Raw genomic sequence first — 14,726 nt, forward strand, 5'->3', positions numbered from 1 at the left:
TGGCCACAGGGAGAGACTATTGAAGAATCTAAAAACAGAGCAACGTACTTACAGGGATTAGAATTACTGAAAACATCACAAATAAATCCCAGATTTTGATGTTTGATGAACAAACCAAACCAAATAAAAAAGAAACCCACCCAAAACCAAACAAAACCATCCACAAACAAACCAAACCAAAACAAAACCAAATGACAAACAAAACCATTGAAAATCAGTCTGGAGATCATTCTTGTGGGAACTGAGCATGTACCAGTAGCTTTATGTCCTGTTTCAGGTAGGACCTGATTACACATTTGAGTTATCTAGGTGCTTCCAAGGCTGCAGCAAATTCTACTTTTTCCTTCTTGATTTCCACAGTGACTCACTTTGCTATTTGTGTCATCACAATGTCCTCAGAAACTTTGCAATGGACTCAGCTAGGAGCTTAAAAAAATCCCTCCAAAGCCCTGAAAATACTTTTCATTTTGCCTTGTGACTTTATTTCCAAAGCTTTGTGTTTGTCTATTAAACTTTCAGTTCTTTATGCCCATGAATAAAGCTGTCCTTTTCCATCAGCAATCCCAGGGTGCCTCTGCACTTAGGCTGGTTTGGGTGAAGAACATGCAGTAACTGCACAAGAGGTTTAGGTCAGAGGTGGGAATTTGGCTGTATAAGACACATGGATGCTTAACCTGAAGGAAAAAAGGCATATTAACTAGGTATTAAGCTTTTAGTTTAGAACAGCAACTTAAAACTCTAAAGAGCTTTTTTGCTTTGTAACACTTACATAGGCTTAACATAGAGGTTGAGAAAATCTTACTAAAATGATGTAACAAATGGCTCAAAAACTCAGGAAAGCCCTGTTGAGTTTTAAAGGTGACGATGAGGGAGAAGCTTAACTTTTGAACAGGATATAATATTCTCTCATATTAAGAACTGTATTCTAAGTATATCACATTGAATCTTTTAAATTACTTTTTTTTTTTTAAATAAAGGTAGAAGAAGAATAAGCAGAACAGAGACTTAGTTATTAAATTTGTCATGACCTAAAATATTCAAAATTCCTCTTTTTTTTACAGGCTTAAAGAAACCAACAGTGTTAGCAAAAAACCACACTGCAGGGACACCACACTAGTTTCTTACAGATGTCTGAGTCCCCAGATAACTACCATAGAGTCAGAGGAAGGTGGAGCAGGCTCCATCTTTCTATTTGCATGGAATTCATGCTCTTGGGCTACAGAGAGTTTTGGCCACCTCCCTGAAGGTGGTGACTGTTAGGGCTGCTCCCTGTTCTCTCTCTGGCTAGCTCAGGAGTCAGGAGCCTTGCCTTGATGTGGCCTCTGTGGCACACTGAGCTGTGTATTTGGGTCACTTACGTCTTCATTCCCTTCCCTTCTGACCCCCTGTCTAGCAAAAAAAAAAAAATTGTACTGATGTAGCATAAAGACAAAATTGATCACAGCATGGGTTTTCTAAAGCATTACCTCTATCACCAGGACAGATCAAAATGGTTCTTATGAACACTGAATCTAAACCAATCTGAGTGACTCAGAGAAAACTACAGATCCCAAAGAACTGGAAATTAACTGAATTTTCATTCTATTGGGAAGCTCAGAAATTTAGATTTCATTGGTGCTTTTTTATTTTTATTTTTTTAAGTTGAGACAAAAATAATCTAAGCTCATATGTAGCCCTATTGTGCTTCTTTAAATATTAAAAACCAATAAGATAATAAAGAATGCAAATTTTCAGACAGCTCCTCACAGGGAGATGCTGTTTGAAGTAACAGTTCTCTCTGCCACTCTGCTGCATCTGGGTTTCTTTTAATTATTAGCAAGGAAAATAACGAGTTCCACAGATGTGAATGCGAGTTCATTTTCACCATCAGCTGACTTCTGCAACTTTCTCACCAAGGCTGAGTTTGAGAACATGGAGAGATTTACACATATGATGAGTAAGAGTATTGCTCATAATACTGAGTATTAAATAGAGCACAGGGATAGTGTGGAGGGTGCTTTTGAATCACAGTCATGAGGACTGTCACAATACACTACCTTAAAAACTTATGTTCAGTCCTCAGCTTTCACACACATTCCAGTGGCCTTCGGAGAGTACATGTGATTTACAATCATTTAGAGAGAGATTTCTTTTCTAAAAGGCTACAATGGCACCTCAGTTTGAACATAGTGCAGAGCGACTGCACTTGAGGGCGTGAGTTCCCTGTACACACGCACGTGTGACAGGGAGGTGCGAGAAGCTGCACTGGAGCTTGGTCACTCTGCCGCTGCCTGACCTGCCCCAGCAGCAGAGGGAGCTGTGCACAGGGCTCCTTCAGAGCAGGAGAGAAGATAATGAGCAACACGCCAATATCCATCTGAGGCTTAGAACTAGAGGGTCATTTCCACCTTCTCTGCTACACATGAGATGAAAAACTATTACATACCTTACTATTCAGCAGACTACAGTCAACCAAGAGAGGATGGCAAAGAGAGGGACATATACAGATAGATGTGTACCTGCAGTCAATCCACTTACTTTGGATTTCCAGCCCCTGGCTTCTTTCTCCGGAATATGTTGAGGAAAGTGTTGGACTTGCAAGGTGCCTTGCCATCCCCGACATGCATACGCACCACATCTGAGGTGGTGAAGGCACTGCGGACGTTCCTCTCGGGCTTGGCTATAATGATGTACATCTTAGGAGTGAACATGCACCCCAGAGCCACTGTCACGCTCAGGCTCACTGCGAAGCAGGTGGTGATGATCTTGTAGTTGCTCCCGAAATAGATGGGCACGAAGGCCAGCCAGATGATACAAGTGGTGTACATGGTGAATGCAATGTACTTGGCCTCGTTGAAATTGGCAGGCACATTGCGAGTCTTGAAGGCGTAGTACGTGCAGCTCATGATGAGGAGTCCGTTGTAGCCCACAGGAGCCACGACGCCCAGGTTGCTGGTGTTGCAGATAAGGTAAACTTCCTTAATGCTGGGGTAGGAGAGGATGGGCATGGGGGGCTCCAAGATGATCAGCGTGATCACCAGTGTCAGCTGCACGCTGATCAGGATGGAGGCGATGACCACCTGGGCCCAGGCGCTCATGAAGCGGGGCTTGCGGGTGCAGATCTTCTTCTTGCTGCCCGCCAGGATGCGCGCGATGCGGTTGGTTTTGGTCACGAGGGCGGAATAGCACATGGCGGAGGAGAGGCCCACCAGGAGGCGCTGGAGGTAGCAGGACGTCGTGGTGGGTTTAGCTATAAGGGTGAAAGGGCAGACGTAACCCAGAAAGATGCCAGCCAGGATAATATAGCAGAGCTCGCGGCTGGAGGACTTGACAACAGGGGTGTCTCTGTAGAGCACAAAGATAAGGGTGACAAACATGGTGACCAGGATCCCCAGGCAGGAAAAGACCACAGCCACAATAGACTCTATATTGCTCCACTGGAGATACTTTACAGGGATGGGTTCGCAGCCTGCAGTGTACAGAAGAGAAACAGAGTGTTAGAAAGGCAGCTCCTGGAAGAACATTTTTTGCTGGATCTCAGTATAATCCAAGCATTAGCATATGTGACGTGGATTATTAAAACCATTTTACAAAGGAGAGAACTGCATGATGAAAAAGTTTGGATTAAATATTTTCAAAAACCAGCCATCCGTTTTGGGTGTCCCAAACATTTTCTCATAATGCTGCAACAGGATATTAGATTTGGAAATATCTACTTTTAGAGATACCTGATTACAAGCGCAGCATAGCAAAGGCACAGCTGGGAACAGAACACAAACAAAGACACTATCATCTCTTCATTTCAGCAGGGCAAGCATTGTTGCAAACAGATAGGTTTTTTACCTCCTCAGATTAATTTATTCAATCATTACTACAGTCACTATAGTTTGATCTACTACCTTTTTTTGAGAGTGATTTTATAAATATTATAAATTAATCAGAGTTCTATGGACAGAAAAATGGTAATCCAAAATTTTAATGGAACTGTATCATAGATACTATACCTTCTTAGTGCATTTCTGCTTTTTTTCTCTTCACAGTATCTTATTTTGTCAAACCCTCTCCTCATTGTTTGCTCTCAAATAATGTAATTTCACTCTCTTGGAAAAGTCAAACCCACAGAATATGCAAGCCTTCAGATAAAAACTGGAAAGCCTCTCCTTTCTGACTAGTACAGATGTGCAAACATATGTGTCTGTTAAGACAGTACTTAACTGCTCTCTCCCACACTCAGTTTAAAGGAGTCTCTGGATATCTTCCTCACTGTTCTGAAATAATACCAGCAATAAACACTACAGAGAAAATAAAATCCTCTAATAAGATGTTATAGTTGTGAAGCTGTTATGGACATCTTTCGTTATGGCATTTTCTAATTTCTGTTCTTGACTTAATAGTTCCAAAATGCTTTTAACATGTTTTTTTATCCCAAGGGAAGTATCCACATCCTTTTCTACTTCTTGTTTCTCTCCTCCTCCAGTTTCCCTTGGACACAACTCAACTTTTCTGCCTTTCACTCACCTCTCTAGTATCTTTCCTCCCAGTACCTCACCATCCCTGTCTCAGTTCACCTTACAATACAGGTTTTTTAGCCTCTCCACCCAGATGTCTTCATTACAAACTGCTGCTCCAGCTTTTCTGGTCCTGGATTGGCTGCTTATGAACTCTGCCTATCTGAGTTCTTGGACATGGCTGAAAAGAGCAGGGGAAGATGGTAATGTCAGCAAGCTTGTGAGCAAGGCATTTTTTTTCTCTCGTTTTTGCTGCTAGATCTTAACAGGGGCCCTGATGTTGTGATGGGCAAAAGTCGTGCTCAGTCCCTTGCCCTCAGTGTGGAGTGTATTTGCAGAAACCAACAGGTACTTCTACTGTTAAGTAGATACCTGTACTGTAATGTAAAGTCCTTCCTTCCAAATAATTGAGAATTAAGACAAGGTATGGATGAGGCTTGAACAGTTTTTCTGTAACCTCATTTTGAGAAACAGGAGAAAAAGTGTTTTTTGTTAAAATTATTAAAAAAAAAAAATTCAGCCCAAGGCAAAGTCCTGACATGGAAAATTTCTGCTTGAACTTTTAATGTCTGCCAATTTCATGTGAACTGAAAGGTCTTATAATTCTGTACGCTTTGTTTCCAAGCTGACTTAACTGCAGGTGTTGCTCTTACACATGCCCGTAACATGAAAAACATTAGAAATTATGGCAATGGCTACCAGAGGTCTTATTTTAAAAAGAAAATATTATAAAATAAAGAGAAAATTTTATAAAGAAAATTATTTTGCTCAATATGGTCTGTTCAAGACTCAGGAAATCCGTACTTCTAACCAATACTTTTGTGGTGAAATAGGAGGGAAAACCTCTTTATTAGAAGTGTGAACCTTTGGCCATTGGCTTTAGCAGCCCTGACTTGAAGCTGGCTCCTCTATGATTTAATAAAAGACTAAGGATCAGAAGCTCCAGCTCATTGATTAATACAAGTAAAGCTCTTCTCGTACAAGAATCTGGTCAGTAGTTGTTGGAAGGGTTAAGTTTCAATATGGGCTTTAAGCTTAACAACATCAAGACATCCTCACATTATTCCATTTTAAACTATATTTTCAGGGGCTTAACCCGGATCCAACATGGTAGTTAAGCCTATCGTTCACTCTAAGCTTATCCCATGTAAGATTTGCTTAGAAATGTTTCATTAAACCAGTGTAATTCCTGTGCACCAGCAAGCCCAAGAACCACGTATTGTACAAACTGCAAAAAGTTCTCTAGGCTGCTTATTACCAGCTAACAGTTATTGGTTGTCAGCATCTGTGAAGGTGGGTCATTTCCCAGCTAGGAGAAAGTGGGCTCTGGAGCCCCACTGAGACTGGGGGAGGATACTCAGGAAATTGTGCATGCATTTACAAAACAAAACAAAACAGCCCCCTCAACAACTAAACCAAACCTCAAAAAAATCAGAGCAAAAGCTTCACAGTTAAAATTTTCTGGTAAAAGCTGTCTGGTAGTTTTCATGTACTATTTTCCCTGCATTTTAACTGTAAATAATTTCCAAGATCAGAAGGCTAATCAATTCTTTTTATTACTATATTCATAGTGCAAGGACAATAGGAGAATCTATGATGTTTTCTGAGGTCATTAACACATCGCAGGTAACTGATGGCCTCAAAGCCTTATGATTCTTTTCATAAGACTATAAAACTTCCTTTCCTATCTTGTTTTACTGCTTATTTAAGATGATATAGGTAAACTGAGTTTACTAGCTTGACATTTATCCATCTTATATTATATTCTGGTACTATAAAAGATTTCTCTTGGCACCAGGTCTAAGGTACTGGCTTTAGTGACTATTTCTCTGGTCAGGTTTTCATCATTATGGTGAGAAATCCTTTGTGTCTGCTGAGTCCATTTCACTGCATTCATATTTAAGTGAAGCAATCTAAAAAATTTGTGTACATTTAAAAATAAAATAAAATGTCAGGAAATGATTGCTGAGCCACAGAGACTGATTTCAAATGGAGAAAATGAGCACCTTGAAAAGCATGTCTTATGAAATAGGTTAGTATGTGCTTCACGTTTCTTAAAAGGATTAAGGATTTTAGAGCCTCCATCTGTGATGGAAAATGAGTCTAAAACCACATACATGTTTAGCATTTAAGATTTAAGGCAAAGAGAAAAATAATCTGCACTGTGAGATGTTACTGCCTGTGTCTAGGTGCTATGGTGACTGTCATGGTATGAATACAACACATAAAATCAAGCTATAAAAACACATTTGATAGGAGTCCTGGCAATAAAAGAGAATTCCAAATTAAATCATACCAATGGTGGCTCCCACAAAGTTCGAGAGACAGAGCTTTTCTAGATAAATCCCCTTCTTCTAAAGATTAGCATGGCATCAGCTTCCTTTCACAGCTTTGTACTTTGTAGTATAGTTCAAGTAAATCAATTTTAGGGGTTAAAAAAGAAGTTTTTTCTTCAATAAGACAGACTGAAGAAGCTGTGCAGGAGCAGACTGCCATTTCAATGTTCTCTAGGAAATAAGTCGATGGCTATGCTTTCATTTGGCTGATGTTACTGTGATTTTAGAACAGCAGCAGTCCGGTCTCCTTGCTGAGAAGAAACACAAATCAGCAGGTCATCTACTGATTTCATTAAAAGTTAATAGATTGCAACATGCCCTGCAGATTTTTTCCAGCACTGATTCTTTCCGCAACTCTTTTCAGCAGTGCCTGTCATTTTGATATGACCCTTTTTGAGCTACTCTGAGCAGCTGGTAGCTCTGAACCGTATTCTTTCAAGTGCATATTGATCTCTCACCAGGTTTTTGTTCTGGCTTCTTTTTAATCAATAGATCCCTTTTTCTTCCCTGAAGAGTAGATACAAGCAATTCTGTGAACTTCCAAGACCAGGAAAACCTGTTTTTTTGGTATGGATATCTGCTTTAAAATTAGCAGATGCTGGTGTCCTAGGAGCAGGAATTAAATATGGGCTTTTCAAATAGTCAGGACATTTATAAAAGGTTCTGTGGGTTTTTTTTTTGTGTGTGTCTATTAATACCAGATGTGTTCCTGTGATTTGGGCCCTTACAGAATATATTTTCATTAACTCCTCTCCCTACAACCCACTGACACGAAACCTGAAGGGTCTGAAGATTTCTGTATCCTGACAAATCTGTTTGTCAGTTTAGCTGCAAACCAGAGCAGGGGCCGGGCAGGGTGGTGGGAGTGGGAGGTATGGAATACAGACATTTACACGTACATCTGGGACATGATTATAACTTATTCTCCACAGAAAACCAAGACAGACAATGAGTCACATTTCCCAGTCTCTTGTGATTAATAGTGTATTTTACCTGGAGAAGTGGCTAGCTTTTCCTCTCAAAATACATGCTCTGAGAGCTCATTTGGCTTCAGTTACTAGCTTGAAGTATCTTATAGAAGAAAATAACTGAAGTTTGAGGATTTTGTCTATGTGCTAAAAGTTGCAGCAATATCTATCTGTCAGCTAGTCATGGTAAAGGACAACGATTTTTGTTGCCCATTTGATCTTTGGCTAGGTGTTCAGATTGTTTCTGTGACTAGGAATAATGCCCTGCTGAGTGCTGACATCCAAGATTTGCAGAGGTGACAGGGGGCAGAGGTGCCTCTAATCTTTCATAGTGATACAAAGCAAACATTAAGGTCAGGGTGATGCTTCTCAATGCATTGTAGCTTTTTTGGGGGTAATGTTTGCTGTGAAGCCCAGAGCAGAAGTGGAGATTGACCTTAATAGGTAAGAAATAAACAGAAGGATGCCAAAGCATGCAATTCATGCAAGGCGTATACTCAAGGGAGACCTAACTCATTCCAGACAGCTTTTCTCAGGATTTTGTTAAAATTCCTCTAGCTTGTGGGTCCAGTGAGAACGATCTTTATACCAAACATGCATCCAATAAACAGTTACTGAAGGTCCTGAAATCCCAGATAAAGTGCTACTAATTGCATGGTAAAATGGTCAGAAAAGAGTATCAATATGACAAGAGTCAATATGACAAAAATGCATTGAAGTCTTGGGATAGTCACTGCTAAATTGCAGCAAACACTGCTGAGTTCATTAGCAGTCTTAACAGCTTTATTAATACTTGTGCTAAATGAAGGAAAGGAACAGACAGATTATCACATTTCTTCTTGGCAGAAATTTTGCTGTCGTTATTGTCTCTGCTGTTGCACTAAGCTGAAAGACAGTCATCCTAAACTGCGCTGGAATGCGTGTCCAAATATGTACCTTTAATATCTCTGCATGCTGCCATCATACTGTCTAGCACACAGCACTCTCCTTGTGCCCTGCAGAAAAAGAATGTGTTTGGAGGGACACATGCCTACCTGTCAGGTCAGCATTTGGCCACCAGCCGAGCTCACAGGCTTTACAGGTGAATTCATCCTGAACAAATTCATTCTCCTTGCAAGCAGTGCAAATCCAGCAGCAGCTCACTTCTCCTTTCCTGATCACCTGCAATACGAAATTCATCCTCGGTTCTGATCCTCTATCAGAAAACAGAGGCACACACCATCACCCCCCAGGAAACACACCACACAATACGCTGTTTAAAACATGACAGGATTCCTGTGTATGGCACATTTCAAACAGCTAGAAAACACCAATCATGATTTTGTATCGATCCCTGTATTAAAATTTGTGCTTAGGATTTCAAGGATAACCTCTGGGGACAATTTTATTTTGTTTTGAGGAGAGCTGTTCTGAGTTAAAAGTACAAAACCATTTTCCCTCTGATACAGAGCCATGGTGAATGTCACATTTTCAATCAAACTTGAGGCTTAATCTGTGAGATGGCAGAGGTCAGGACAAGCAGCTCAGCCCATGCTTAATATCTGTTGTAGTAAAAAGCAGTAATAAAAGTCAAAGGTAAGGACCAAGAGTAATTCATGCATATAAATACATGTATATACATGTACACACAAGCACATTCACATAAACATACATTCCAATTTATGTGGAAGTCTCTTTGGGGCTCATTACACAAGTGTAAATAGAAATAAAAATAAGAACAATTTGCAAAACATCCTGCTAAAAGGATCTGTTTGGTTTTAGCAGGAAAAAAATAAGCAGTGACCAAACTCATGCTTCAGAAGAGCTCTTTTAGGGACAAATGTCCCTGAAAACTTTCTTTGCTGTGAGGACTGCTAAATGTAATGATCCAATGCTGAAAAGTTTATTTCCTTGTCTTGATTCCTAATTTCATTACCCTGAGGCTGAAAGAAAGATTAAGGATATCTCTGGTTCCTAGGGCTCTGGCAAAGTCTCTGCCCTTGTTTGCCAGGAAGGAGGAATCCAGCCTTCTCTTCCAGGTCTTCCTATCCATCTATATGCAGAGATAAGTACAGCAGAGAAATGCAAAATGTTTGTTTTATTGAATACTGGCTTTGTGTGCTTTTTTTTTTTTTTTTTGCTTAACATTTCCTCATGCAGTCTGTGGAGAGAGTCCAATAGGCTTCAATGAGAGCTGAAGCTGGCATTTTGTATGCATAGTATTTACATATACACACATACACAAACTGCACAACCTCAAAAACAGAAAAAAGATGTTTTGGAGGGTGGTAAATACCGATAATGTTTCCCCTCCAAGATGTTGGAGTGTGTCACTGTGCCTTTGCCAAATCATCAGTTGCTTATTGCTTAGAGTAGCAATATAAGAATAAAAAGCTGCAAACGTTCTTTTTAAATGAAAATAGAAAGGAAGATAACTCTAAGGAGATCTTTCTGAATGGCTTCTTGCCATTTTAAACTTCATGCATCCATACCATTATGATAGTGGTGAAACATGTCTTTATGTCATCCAGACACGACTGGTAGCAAATTATTTGTAGCCTGATGCAAGTGCTACTGTTTGGTGAACACAAAGTGATTTCATTTGTGTTTCCATTCATCCTGTTGTGAACATGAGATATAAATAAGCATGGGGTTTGTTGGGGATTTTTTTTCAACTTTTCCTTGCAGGTGTAACTGCTGGAACAAAATACTGGACTCCTGTGGGTCACGATATTTTCAAGATCAGCCCCTAGGTGAATCACAGCCACTGAATCTTGTAGGCAATGACTAAGTGAAAATCCTTCTCACATAAGGTGAAATTCAAATTCTGTCACACTAGAAGATTCTGCATCCCTACAAAGGGTAATTTTAGAAATCATGGGCCTGTATATACTGTCGTTAAAGAAAGATATTAGTCTAGGAGTTTTTCTATCATTTTGGCATTCCTGAAGGAAAGGAAGTCCCACCCATTGGCTTGAAAGGAGCTTGCTTGGGTTTAGGGAAAAAACACTGACTGGATAGCCCTATTTCTATAGCAGAAAGTAAGTGCCTGAGGCACACCTTAATCTGGCCCTTCAGGCAAGGCTCGCTGCACACCGATCGGACCATTCCGCTCTTGTTCATCTGAATCCGGTAGTCATCGATGTTGAGCACGCCCTCGTGCCAGGTCCCAACGAGGACGTAGTCGTAGCGGTTGGGCTCTATGTACTGCAGGTTCATGATGTCATATCTGCAAGGAAAAAACAACGAGTCACTGTCCTGCAACATGAAGGACAAAAATTTACCTTGCTCTTCTTCTTCTGCCTCTAAATATTCAAGTTATCCCTTAATACCAGGGACTTGGGTTTCACAAAAACCCAAAATCCTTTAGGATTTGCAGCAGAATCACAGGAAGTGTCAGCTCTGATTGGTACACAATTGCCGATTGCCTGCCTTGCTTGCATAAACTATGGGTAAAAAGTTGTGTGTCCAGGAAGAGCTACACACCGAAGACGGTAAACTCTGCTGAAGATGCACGTGTAGGCAAGGTCTGGATGCTGCTGATTCAAATAATTTGTCAAAACTTCTTTAACCTTCACTTGATGTCTCTATGCAGGCTGGTTGTAATATAGCCCTTGCTGGGAGCTCTTAAGCAGAAATGCTCAGACCAATTGGACTTGTTTGCCATGAGTTAGCTGTAAGCTCTAAGTTGGACCATTCATTTTATGCAGTCCAGTGATCCTGTCAGGAAAAGTTAGCACCTCAGTCTCAACATTTACTTCCTAACCTTAGGCAAGGAGGAGAGCACTTCCCAAGGCTAAGGTAAGGGAAGTATAAAAAACTGCTACCATAAACATCCAGCCTGCCCCATTGCCTTCAATGTGTTGGACCTGAGGTATGTGCATCCCTTCTTGATATTTATTATATTCATTCTTTTACCCACAGAGTGTAGCTTGATTCTTAGTAGGAAATAAGCAAGAATGGAAGCATGAATGTTGGAGCGTGTACAGAGAGGAAGAACCACAAAAGAGGCTAAACCCACAGCCTGGTCTCTTAAGATGTGAAGGGGGAGGACTTTGTTTAATAAATGAAAAGAGAAAGAGCACTGAGAAAAAGGAATCAGCATTAGAGCTGAAAATAACAAAGTATCTTATATTTTCCAACCATGGGATTTACTGCCTTGCTCTTCTGTACTAGATTGTCTCAGTCTCTGGAGAAAAAAATCTTTTGTTTATAATGGGCATTGCTAATCTGTACATGCTTTAAGAATGAAGGGTAAGGTAAGCAAAGTGCAAGCCATAAATAAAATTGGGATGTTTGGTTGTGAGCAAAAAGAGACATCCATTTGTTTCTTTTCCATTTTGAGGTTCAAATATGCAAAATTTCAACTCTCTCTGCTCTTCACAGAAGGAAGGGGTGCTAGAATTATTCTCTAGAGTAGAGCAGAGTAATTTTCTTAACTAAGTCTTTGTTAAAGATGATTTAAAGAAATGCATATTTACAGCTGTAATTAGACCTCAGTTTTGCAAATATGCATGCTCAGATAATGCCAGTGCCACTGCAGAGTTCCATTGAATCATGTGTGAAAGGACCCCTGCTACTGAGTTCAATGGAGCTCCAAGCAAGAGTCAGCTCCATTGGTTGGAAATTGGCCACTAATCAAGGCATTGCTTAGGAAACGGGTAAATTTCAAATTCATTAGGGAACAATTGCTTCTCATATCCCAGTTCTAACACTAAAGGAAGTGCCTAAAAAAAGAAATGCTGTTTCCAGGCTTGTGAAGAATCAGGATAACAGGAAGCAGTGAAAGTCAGGCATTTCATAATGGAGACTCAACAGACAGGAGTAAAGCTCAGCCAAAATGTGCATTCCTCTTCCTAGCAAGGAAAATGTACTTGGATTTTGATTGACCTTATATTAGACTGACACAAAATCAGTTACTCTGGGCTGGAAAATTAATTCAGGAAGGGGAATAAAAGATTGGTAAAACCTCACATTCCCTTAATGGAATTTTTGAGCTCACACACTTTTTTCATTTTTACGAAAATACATCACAAGGCACAGAGTGACATTAATGCAATATCAATTAAGAGGTTCTCCTGTGTTCTTGTAATACTATTCCCTTTCCTATAGGTTACCTGTCAAAGAATAATGTAGATTAAAAGCTCTTACACAGCCTTGCATTATGACAAGTTGTAGTACAATGTTTGCAGCTTTGATATGCAGCTTGAATTTTAAGTGGAAAAATGTGGTCTAGCAAATACAGTTGGATATGGAGATGTGCTTAAGTTCTTTATCCTTTCCTTCTTTTTCTTAATGAAAAACACCTGTCCTTCAAGCAAAGACAAATTCAGTGCTGGAATACCTCCTCCCATCCCCTTGCTCATTCTTGCTCAACTCTAACCATTTTGGGCTGTGTCCATGCTACAAATTATGGCCCCAAAAGAAGAGGGTTTGACAAGAGTTGTGAAGCCCTCAGAGAGCAAGACTTCTTGGAGACAGTTGTATTTCATACACACATGGCAGCATTTAAAGGAGCCATTAAAACATTCAGCGGCTAAGAGAATTAATCCTTCTTTTAACATAAGAGCAAGGTCTCTGGTATATTGGGAAATTATGTGACCCAGTAGGTGGTGTCTTATGAGTAAGTTACTTGTAAGGTAAACCAGAATATAAGTCAGCTGGTCACAGGCACACTCTTATTCCAGTTAATCTGAGATAGCTGAAGTTATCTTTTTCCACAGCCGTAATACCTGACTGATACTGATGTTTGCTATCCTGAAAGACAGGAGGGAAAAGAGCAATGCTGAGTAATGATGGTTTTAAATGGATGAAATAACAACCCATGAAACCCAACTCTGAAACAAAAATGCATATTTGAAAAAAAAAAATTGTTTACACGCAAGTTTGAAGGCTTTGGATAAGGCAAAATTTGATTATTCACTCAAAGAACTGGAGCAGGTAGTGTTGTCATGACTGAAGCCTGAACAGCCTTTGGAAATTCTGAACTAAATAGACTTGCATGGTTCCCAGTCCAAGTCTTTTAAGATGGAGTGTTAGTTAGGTGAAATTTTTCTCTTAGTTTGCGAACCTCAGCATTTCTCCACATATCAAAGTTCCATGTTGGGGCTGGAAGTTCTCCTGCCTGCTGTCACAAAGCATTTTATGGTCAGAGGTCTATGCAAATCATTTGTTCTAGAGAGGAAAGGTTCTTTATACTAACCACAAGGTAAAAGGAGGCAATTATCTAGAATAGACCAGAGCTAAAAGATATGTCTTTATCCCAGAGAAGGATGTTGTGTTGACTGTTGCATCCTTCACACCTTCTCCAGCCATTTCTGGAAATTTGAGTGATGTGATTGCTACAAAGGAAGGAAATGGGAGCTACTCAATGAAAGTAAAAAGTGCAGTAAATGAACAAGCATGTTCTTAATGACAGTATAGCAAGCACATACAGCTGAGTTTCCAGTTTTATATCCATGTAATTTCTAAATCCAGAGGCAGTGCAGTCAGCTAAATGACTGCATTTGTGTCCTTCCAATAAAAGTTTCCTTCATATTTCTGCATAAGAGATATTCAAAGAAAAGATTCTTCACAGAAGAAATACACCTTTGGCTACATGCTTTGTGTTTTCCAATCTCATTTTGATGAAAACCTTGAAACAATGAATTGAGCCTGAGATAGAAAAAGAGTTGTGTCTAAACAAATGTTTAAGGTTTCATGAAGATGTATGGGTTTCAAAACAGAAGATTATGGGAGTGCCTGGCAAATATAACTATAGGCAACTCTTTCTGCTCTGCTCATAATGATGACAATTAGGATTTTGTGGGAGTCAATTGTTCAAAGAACCTCACAGATTTTGCAAATTATGAGAAAGGTTGCTGCCTTCTAAGAAGAATATTATTTCACCTTGTGAAGTTGATTTGTTCTCATGATTTGAGGGCAAGATATCTAAAAATGTTTTACACATTTGTGTG

General features: G+C 39.8%; 1 protein-coding gene across 3 annotated transcripts in view; it reads right to left on the reverse strand.

Moving 5' to 3' along the window:
* The window catches only part of GRM1 (glutamate metabotropic receptor 1), a 177,425-nt gene that overhangs the window by 25,038 nt on the left and 137,661 nt on the right, over positions 1 to 14,726 (reverse strand). For all 3 annotated transcript variants that reach the window (XM_059843359.1, XM_059843361.1, XM_059843360.1), the window contains exons 5-7: positions 10,831 to 10,999; positions 8,826 to 8,952; positions 2,518 to 3,448 (exon numbers count right to left, since the gene is read on the reverse strand). In XM_059843359.1, the coding sequence (XP_059699342.1) occupies positions 2,518 to 3,448; positions 8,826 to 8,952; positions 10,831 to 10,999 (1,227 nt within the window). The remainder of the gene's footprint in view (positions 1 to 2,517; positions 3,449 to 8,825; positions 8,953 to 10,830; positions 11,000 to 14,726) is intronic.

This window comes from Haemorhous mexicanus, chromosome 3, assembly GCF_027477595.1.
Source record: "Haemorhous mexicanus isolate bHaeMex1 chromosome 3, bHaeMex1.pri, whole genome shotgun sequence".
In the NCBI taxonomy this organism is placed as follows: domain Eukaryota; kingdom Metazoa; phylum Chordata; class Aves; order Passeriformes; family Fringillidae; genus Haemorhous; species Haemorhous mexicanus.